The sequence below is a fragment of the Montipora capricornis genome, chromosome 1 (genome assembly GCF_036669925.1).
Source record: "Montipora capricornis isolate CH-2021 chromosome 1, ASM3666992v2, whole genome shotgun sequence".
Classification (NCBI taxonomy): Eukaryota; Metazoa; Cnidaria; class Anthozoa; order Scleractinia; family Acroporidae; genus Montipora; species Montipora capricornis.
Window position 1 is genome coordinate 43,492,964 of NC_090883.1, and position 10,000 is coordinate 43,502,963.

At 40.8% G+C, this 10,000-nt stretch overlaps 2 protein-coding genes across 4 annotated transcripts in view; both read left to right on the forward strand.

Moving 5' to 3' along the window:
- The window catches only part of LOC138045363 (uncharacterized), a 235,795-nt gene that overhangs the window by 175,321 nt on the left and 50,474 nt on the right, over positions 1–10,000 (forward strand). The gene's annotated exons all lie outside the window — the stretch shown is intronic.
- Positions 1–10,000, forward strand: part of LOC138045370 (sterile alpha motif domain-containing protein 9-like) — a 27,936-nt gene that overhangs the window by 3,193 nt on the left and 14,743 nt on the right. The window contains exons 3-5 of one of the 3 annotated variants that reach the window (XM_068891850.1): positions 1,613–2,043; positions 2,735–6,265; positions 7,824–7,972. In XM_068891850.1, the coding sequence (XP_068747951.1) occupies positions 1,613–2,043; positions 2,735–6,265; positions 7,824–7,924 (4,063 nt within the window). In that variant the 3' untranslated portion in view covers positions 7,925–7,972. Of the gene's footprint in view, positions 1–1,612; positions 2,044–2,734; positions 7,052–7,823; positions 8,544–10,000 lie in introns of those variants that run through there. The other 2 variants (XM_068891841.1, XM_068891859.1) reach the window with 2 other exon arrangements.

Sequence of the window (10,000 nt, forward strand, 5' to 3'; positions counted from 1 at the left end):
TCTACTCAGTTCCACTACCCTCTCGATCCTAAGAAAATACGTGCAGAAGGTTCTATGCACAAAGACACCACTTACCAGGGGAGTGACAGGCAAGACTTTTGCCGACACGGAAAAAAAAAAAGAAAAAAAAGAAAACAAACAAACTAAACGCAGACCTTGACTGGGTTTGCCATAGGCAACCCAGTAAAAAGAAACCTTTTAAAAACTGCTATCACTTAATTAACCGGCAGACAAAAAGTTGTTACGAACCGCCACTCTGAAATGTTTACATGACCGACAGATCTGTGTTTGCTATGTTTACTGTTTCTGTGCCGGCTATAAATAAAATGAAATGTTTTTATAGTGGAATTATTTACCTTTGAATCTGTTAATCGACCAGTTTGTTAGTTGTTTTGTTCTTGCTGCGTGCTTTTCTTCTAAGATGGTCTGCATCTCAGACTCACTCAAGATTGCGAAACGATTAGGTGTCACTTGTCCGCTTGCATCCTTTTCATTTGCTCCCTTTTTGGGGTTTAAAAATTCTAGCCCCAGAGAAAAATTAGGAAGCTCTTCCTCGTCAACCGGTTGGCTTGTAGCCATTTTAAGCTAAGGTTTCCTCTTTTTCCACGGCGTATAAAAAGTCACCCGTGTTAAAGAAATATTTTCTCGAGGTGTTAGTTTGCTGACGTCATTAGCGTGCTCAATAAGAATATGAAGCACGCTTAGCGCTATTGAATTTATGTTATAATGTTTTATTTACAATGATGATATAACTATTCCATTTCTGTGGCGGGTTTCCGTAAACTACAAACTCTTGAAACTGAACTAATCGATGCGTAAAACTGCTGAAACTGGTTAACCTAAACAACTGAAACTGGTTAGTGGCTAACTCACATCCTTTCAAAAACATGCAATTACCTGAACTGAAACTTAAGCCTTTTTCACTTAAATGAATTCTTCTAAAATGTCGATCAAAGTTTTGCACGCTTCCACGACGCACGCTTAGAACTATGGGATCCCCTTCTGCAACGCCATGTGATCAACACGGCGTACATCGTGGGGGGTTTCCTAATGGGCAACCAAGCATTTATCAGGGCAATCGAATTTACGGATTCTGACTACACTAACACGAGACATTGAAAGTGAAAGTTTATTGAGGATGCGCCCGTCAGTCATCAGATGTACGATGTATCCTGATACAGACCTTAGGAAGTTACCTCTGTTGTCTCTAGGAAATAAAAACAGTGCTACGCCAGATACGAAAAACCACTAAAAAACCACCCTTTAGATGTGGCCAAAAAATATGTGGAAACGTATTCCTCATCTAATGCAGCAGCACAAGACCCCGAGGAAAGGGTACGACTGATCAATATACAATAAATACATTACAAGATAAACTCTCTCATACAAAAATTACGAACGAAATGATATATGAAATGAACCATATATTGAACTGCAGTTTTAGCAATTGCTAAAAAATGTCCTTGAAAAGAGTGATCTATGTGACTTGTGGAGAACACTGCTTATTAGGAGGCGAGCATTCTTCACAGTTTCTCTCCAAAGATGATCATCTGCTTACCTTAGAAAAAGCCGAACAAAACTAGTCCTAAAATATTTGTTTTTGTATTTCTAGAAGAAACATTCTTTGCATCTTTAAGTTGGTTTATGGAGTGGGTCTCCGCGCCCTCAGAAAGCTTTTCAAGGACATTAATCCATCGTGGAGCAATCAGCCCTCAGATGCGGAAGGGTTCAACAAAGGAAAGATGAAGCTCAGCAAAGAAGAAGAAGCAATTTTTAACAATGGAAACATCGAAGAATGGGATTTTTCGTTAATGACAACTGCGCTTCTGTATTCTGCTACCTGCTCAGTGGCGATAAGCAAGAGACCCGGTTATGAAGTTGCCTTACAGGAGTTAAAGACATGTCGGAATAAGCTACTAGGACATCCTTCCTCAGACAGGATGTCAGATGAGGATTTCAATTACTTCTGGCCTCTGCTGTCAGCCAGTTTTGTGACCCTCGGTGCGGATTCAAGGGAAATCGATGATCTCAGGCGCAATTCTGGTAAACATAACAAATAATATTTTTTCCGTGGCGTTATAATTCAATGTAACCTCGAGATCACGAACTTAAGTCAATTGCGTCACTTGGGCTTCTAATCCGCTTGCAGTATAAGTACTTTGGATATTCAAAGTACTGTACATCCGTTCTTTATACAAAACGCAGCAATGGACGAGCTCAGCGTCAATTAACGCAGCCCAGACATAAGCTTGCAATGGAAGTAAAATGGCTCATATGAGCAGGTTTATGTAGAACGCAAGTTGGCAACAGCCATGCACTTTTGCCTCACCAGCTTTTTCTTCGTAGAATCAACAGAGCATTCCTGCCTTTTAGGAAGCGTAAATTAAGAGGTTTCAGTACTTTTCGTTTCTTGCATAATGATTTTAGAAAGGGGAACTAGAGGGGCTCGTTCTCTTTCGAGCTTCTTACTGGGTAGCTGGATCCGTGCCATTGTACCCGGCGCTTTAAGAACCTAGGAAATGATGAATTTCAGTTGACATAAACACTTGAAACGTTTCCCAAATGTTCGAACTCTTCTTCGGGGGAAACTTCAGTTTTCTTGTTGATTTCAAGTTTATGCTATGCAGATGAAAAAGTAAAACACTGCTAAACCAGTTTGTACATCATGGTAGTCAATTATTTAAACGAATGTTCTTCAGATTATTTTGTTATGCAAACGTTTTTTTGTTTTCAGATGAACTCTACGCTACATATGATTGTTACAAGCAGCTCTTTTTGGCCGAACAAGAAAGGTACAAAGAGTACAAGCATGAATTTGATTCCATCCATAGAAAACTAGATGTCCTTCTTGCAAACCAATGTGCTAATGGAGCCTACGTACACGCCGCTGATCTTGAAGAACGGAGCGGTCCTCAATGGGATGAATGGCAAACGTTTCGTGAAGTAATTGGTGCTTTCGATACTCTGAAGAATCAGTACATCCTTGTAACTGACGCAGTGCCCAAAGAGAATCTCGATTGCTATTCCTTGCTGAAGAGTGTTTCGTGGAAGATGATCCTAGACTTCGACCCTTTATCCGAAGAGGAAGGCTTTTACATGGAATTTACGTCCAGAGAAGGGCAAAGTAACCTTGTGAGCATGTTCACACCCGCAGAATTGAATCAGAGTTCGATGAAAAGCTTGTTACGCCAGATTGACCCCAACAAAACACAGTGGGTATTTGTGAAAGGAAGGTCCGGAGACAATTATGGTGGTACTAATGAATTTTCAGCGTGGGCAGTCTCCGCGGTAAAGGGAATTAGCAGTTTGTTTCGATGCTGTTCTGATCCAGATACGTTTGATCAACTAAAACCAGTGATCTGTGTCATTCTTCCCTTTAGAAGTGAGAATATACCTTTCCTGGAAGTCACGTTGAGTCGACTATCTGAAAACTTCAACAACCTGAATCTCAAGTTTGTATCTGTCGATAACAAGAACTGGCCAAGCGAAATTTCCGAGAAATTCGACGTTCAAGGATTTGGATTGTCTCCAAAAATCCTTAGTTTGGGTTTCAAAGACTTGCTGGACACAACATCAGATAAAAAGCTGTGCATGCCCACTTCTCAAGGTGGCCTCACCGTAGACCTCAGTGCAAGACAGTATCTTTACATAAAGGAACACCTTGAGATTTTGTACACAGGATGTGAAGATCTGCCAGACGATCCAGATGACCCCACCGATGCTGAGGAACAGCAAGAAAACTTCCTTGAACAGCAAAGGAAGTCGTTCCTTTCGGGAAATGAGATTTCATTTGCCAGTCTCTACGATAATCACGATGCTAAAAGAGCGATTGAGAGAGACATTCAAATTCACATCCAACGCCTTCTTGACCAAGGATTGGCGAAGCCTCTGATAGTTGAAATCAGGCATTCACCCGGTTCAGGTGGTACCACTATTGCCCGTAGAGTCCTTTGGGATCTACACAAGGCTTACCCTTGTGCGCTCATTGATATAAGCTCCTATCGTTACTCTGAAGAAGACAAAACATTTCCAAACGAAATAGCGGAAAGGGTGGCAGCACTTGAAGAAATTTGTAACACAGCACCAACAATTTTAATGGATGGAAAACAATCAGGCGCAATAGAAGGGCTTTCGAACAAGCTTTCCCGCATTCTTCAAAACAAAGGAAAACGAGCTCTCCTATTGCGATGTTTGCGAGGACTCAAGGCCCGTTCAAAGAGGACCGTTGAGTCTTCCCAGGTTCACCAAGTTTTCACAGTCAATGTCAAGTTGGAAGAATCATTCAATGATCTACGTGAATTTAAATCGAAGTACAAGGAGTACATTGACACCATCGATGAATCAATAGGAAAGAAAACCTCATTGTCTGGTCCTTGTAGGGTATTTCACTTTCCTCTTCTTGCCATGATGGAAGAGTTTCGCCCTAAGCTTGAGACGATCATTGAAGATACATTCAATGAACTTGGTGGTATTCAACAAGAAATTGCTGTAGTTGTGGCGTTCCTACAGAAGTACACTAATCTTCCAACACCAGCGCTCCTTCTGTATGAAATTTTCAAACCGTTCATCCGCTTGCAAGAGACGACTAGACGTGCCACTTACAGTGACATCAAGCAACTGTTCACAGAGTATTTGATGAATTTAATGATACCCGCAAAACCAAGGCGTTTGGAGAAGGAAAACCCGCCTGAAAGTTACACTTTTCAACACCCACTAGTCGCAGACCTCATACTAAAGAGAGTGTATCAACTTCAAAAAATTGATTTGTTTGCCATAGTGGAGAAATTTATCCGCTTCCCAATCTACCAACAAGAGCCTTTGCTTCCCCTCCTCTTCGAACTCTTTGTCTACAACAAAAAAGGGGAAACGGAGAAATTCAAGTTTTCTATTCTGTTTGAAGAGCTGAAGGAAATTGATTCAGATCGAGCCACCGAAATATTTTGCAAAGCAGCCGAGAATCTAAACGATTCCGTGATCTATGCAAATGCTGCACGGTTTTGCGCCAGGAAGGAGCCCCCGTCGTTTCCGAAGGCAAAAGAACTTATTCAACGTGCCCTTGAAGTTCATGGATCCGCGACAAAGTCCGGTTACAAGAATATATGCCATACGAAGGGTGTTGTTCTTTACTTCGAAATGAAGCACTTGATCTATTTTGGCAAGGTTGCAGATTTAGCTTGTCTTGAAGCCGTGGCCAGCAAAGTCCTCGAGGCACATCGGGAGGCACGGAATTTTCCCCCAACTTATCCTCATCCTTTGATTGGTGAGGTAGAAGTTTGGCTCGTGTGCTTAAAATGGATCATGAATGAGGTCTGCAATAGTGACACTGAGGAGACCTTGGAATTTGTGACAAATAAGTCACCACCCTTTTTTAGGACATGCATAAGTGACTCCTTTTATCTTCTAGACATTGTTGATGGTATTGTCCAAAGTGTTGCACACCTTGTGGATCCGGCTGAAACAAAACGATTGTGCGATCATTTAAGACTGTCCTTGATGGCGATGTTTTCAAAACGATATGTTCCCCTTGGAAGACGCAAAGCTAACGAAGACATAGTTCAAGCTTGCAAAGCAATTTGCACCACAAAGTACTTCCGTGAATCGTCCCAACTGGAACTTAAACGGCTTCAGGCTCATTTCATTTTGAGTAGCAAGTCAATCGACAGCTTAAACAAGGAAAATCTCGTGTATTTGCTAAGCCTCCTCGAAGACCTTGTCTTGAAAGAACACGAGTACCGCCTAGGTCAGCATCTTTTAAAAGTCTGCATGCTTGTGACTGGACCACGATGCTATAGTCTTGAGCAAGGTTTTCATGTATGTGAGAAATGGTTGGTGTCTGCAAGTCATAATTGTCTACCAGACTTTTACCAGATGGCAATTTGCTTTCTTCAGATTCTGGATGGAAATTCTCTGGAATATATGCCAAAATATACACAAGCCTTGGAGAAGTGCAGGGAGAAATCTCAAAATCATTTACGATGTTTCTACGCCACTCACTTTATAGGCAAGGAAGGGAAGGGCATGACTCGCCTTATCAGTCGACACGCGTTGTTCCGCGGGGAAACCGAGTTCAGCCCTGACAACGTTGGTCGCTTTTGGCAAGTAGATGTCAGGAAAAAATTGTTGGAGTGCAAAGGAAGAATTAGAATTAAGCCATCGTCGGGCCGTGAGAAGTCTCATCTTTACATTGAATTGGTTCAAGGAAATCTGGAGCTGTATGTTGGAAAGAACGCAGAAATAGGCAAAGCGCAAAGGGACTTTACACCAGGTACTTTGGTTTATTTTGTCGTTAGTTTCAACCTTCAGGGCCCTGTGGCAAATGGTATTACCTTTTCTCCGCAACATCCTTCGCTTGAAACGAAGGGGGACACTGGTTTTCAACTTTGACTCTTAACGACCCTTTTTTCCATAATGACTCAAATTTCCTTTGTCTTCTCAGTCCGGAAGACGTCTGCCACGAAACAGTCATGGGAAAATTACGCTTTTTGCGCTTCAGGAATTCCAAGCCAACCATTTCTTTATGGTTTTCCGTGTAAAACCACGAAGGAACTGGTTAGGCCAAAACTGGCCGCGTCAGAAACTTTCCTGAAGAATCGATGAGACTTTTTTCAAAGGGCTAATTTTTTTATGAGAGCACTATTTGATAAGATGAAGCACATAATCCGTTGTTTCTCGTTTCTAATATTCAGAGACAGATTGTATCATAAGTGGTGCACATGATAACACTGAAATTTTAATCACTTTGGCCATATTAATCGATATTTTTAGTTAATTATACATCTTTTTAGGACCATCCACGTACACTGTATATTGATCACGATTTTACGAGGCGTGTTTGGTTTACGTTTTGGAGCTGTACGTTTTTAAAACAATCTTTGCCTTCGCAGGGGTTTGCCCGCAAAATCCCGAAAAGGCATAATCATGATTATGTATAGTCCGAGCGTATATGAAAACTGATGTAGTATCGCATATATAGTTTGATTGTCAACATTAGTAGCGCTATCGATGACGCTTCATCTGCAAACGCCCACAATTAAATTTTGCTTACTCATGACATACGTGCATGCAACTTTGTTCCAAGGAATCTTTTGTTTTGTCTTGCGGCCTGGTTGGGGAAATCTCAATACCAGTTGTAAATAAATTACATGTTAAGTTTTCGAGTCTTTCCTAAGCTCAAGGCGTAGGACATTTAAAGTTACTGTTGATTGTTTTTTTCATGGTAATAGGTAGTTATGGGAGACAATTTCTGTAGGAGAAACAAAAATTGTTTAACAAACAAAAAGAAAAATACTAATTTTGTCAGTCGTAGCTGACTTAAAGCAAAACGATCTTTTTCACAGGTTTTGTTGAATCCCTTTAAGGACGGTGCCTACTAATTCAAAGGTATTTTTGCGCGGTTTACTGAATATGCGGGAAAAGCAGATCTTAACAAGTGTTATTTAATTAAATTCAAAAAGAAAATTGAGGGTAACCACGCATTTTTCGAAGATAATTAATCAACATGTTTGTAAAAAGCTTTAAAATATAAAGCAATGTATGGCGTTCTTTTACAAATTGAAGCTTAATTATCTCTGAAAAATGCTTGGTTACCCCCAATTTTCCTTTTGGATACCAAGATCACTTGCTACGTTCTGATTTCTCCCCATACTTTTGAACCATGCAAAAATATCCTTGTATTAGTAAAGACCACCCATAGGAAATTCGAGTATCTCGAGATGCGCAGAACGTATGCGCAATAACAATAGTAGGCACCGTCCTTAAGAGCTTGATATCGTGCAAGCACCTTTGATTCTGTTTCACAAAGAAACCTTTTCGGTTTTTTGCAGCAGAGACACCTACAGTCTGTGACAAAATTCGTTGGAACAGTACACGACTACACAGATCTGAAGCTTTCGCAGCACACTCTCCCCTCACAATGTTGTTTTAACTCGAGTTTCTGAGCCCATTTGCCAAAACAACATTGTGGGAGGGCAAGGTATTGTAAAGTGTTTCAACAATTTTGTCCGGGACTGTAGGTATGTGTGGAAACGCACGTTCGGTAATTATAGGCAGGCGGATTTTGATATATGCCTCAAAGTGTCCCCTTCTCCTTCTTCCCCACTTCAACATCTCTCGTGCGCGTGCGTGTCAAGAAATAAACATCGCAAGCTGGTCCCCAAGCTTTGCTCCTCAAGAAAATTTTAAGCAGCTGCGCTCGAGCACTTAATTTGTTGCTTAGCAAATGCTTACGAGTGAACGGGACAATTAAGGTAGTATATCAAAATTGGGCATGCATCTAATTTCATGAGGACGTAACTGGTGGGGACAGCTGTGGGGTCAACTACTGATTACTAGTACTAGTAAGTTCGATTCTAAATGGTCTTCAAAGTGGTCGTTCTAATTAAAGAGAATAAATTTAATGTGCATAATTATATAATTGCCAACGAGTCTAGGCGAGGCTAACGAGGCGGCAGCCTTATTCACTACTTTCACAATCCCATAATACACCTCTATTACCCCCCAAGATTTCTGCATAACCATTGTTTGCAATTCCTCTTTGTCCCAAGAGAAGTCGAAAACAATGCCTATGCAGATTTTTTTTTTGGGGGGGGAGGGGTGGGGGTACAACGGGTACCTTACTGATGCATAGAATCAAAAGAAGTATTGCCAGTCAAAATTGTATTACATGTAAAGAGATGAAAGATTAATATTCACGTTCGAGCTTGGTTACTTCAGAAATAGAAAAATTATTGATAGGAATTTCAACTAAGAGAAAAGGCACATTAATTGTCGAGTTATATGCCTTAAAATCCCTTCCGCCCAGGTTGTGGGTCTTTTTGCAGATACAGGAAAGCATTGTATTTTTGGTCATGATCACTTAGGATTAGTCTTTATTTGGAGTTGTTATGTTTTCTGTCTTTTGTTTCTTTTGTTTTACCTTATCTCTGCTCCGGTACCTGCAGATGGAACCCAGGTTGTCGAAACCGTCAGTCAGCGTCGTCCTAAACAGTCCCCAGGACTAAACTCACCCAGGCGATCGTACTTCACTTAATTATAAAATGTCAAGTATCAAACAGCAAAGTACTTAAGGACGTTCGCGCCCATTGCTACTGCGCATTTTTTCGCTCATGTCACGCACACGTCATGCATCGCAGACCACGAAGGTAAACACGATGCTAAAGGCGCAAACATTTTCCCCAAGAATAGAACGTGAAAGTGCTTGGCATCATGGGATAGCTCTGGACTCAGGTCTTCTCGGAAATGTCACGCAATGATGTGACAGTGCGAATATACTATCGCTTTGAGAACTTCGCAGCGATTTTACTCTCTTGAATGCTTGGTGACCCCTATTTTTCTTTCCGTAGACCACTTTCTTTTCTGATTTTGTCCATTTTAACAAAAAACAAAAAAAATCTGTGTGTGAGAAGTTACAAATATTTCGACTTTTATGCTCTCGGGCGGCCGAAGTTTTCTTTCTTAGACTAATATGTATCGTTTTTCAAGGTCTATTTAACCTCAGAAAACGACATCAGCTGCAATTAATTTAGTTATACTAGTTATGTTGAATTGAGTACGCTTACCTGATCTAAATTTCACTAATGTAGCTTTCATATTGCTGACAGTTGTAAGCTAAGTTCGTCTTAAAATAACGGAATCTTCTAAAAGCGCACCTCATGATCTCAAAAACGAGCACGGTGACCCCCCATTCTTTTTTTTTTTTTTTGCCTTTTTGGCAAAAGTAGATCATTACTTTTCTGCGTGGCAGGTTTAAAATTAATCTGTACGTGGGAACATTTTGGGCGCGAACGTCCTTAAGGGCAAGAAGTGCACTTCCAAGTCTCATTTTTTTCATTGAGGCCTTTGTGGAGAAAGGGGAGTCATTCCTTTCACACTGCATCCCCTCAGCAGATTGTGGATATCTTCAGGTAGGAATTGAGATTTTTGTCACCACAGAAGCCGACAAAATTTGAATCAGAAGATGCCGGCAATGTTTGAACCTTTTGATTTCATATTTGAAATATTG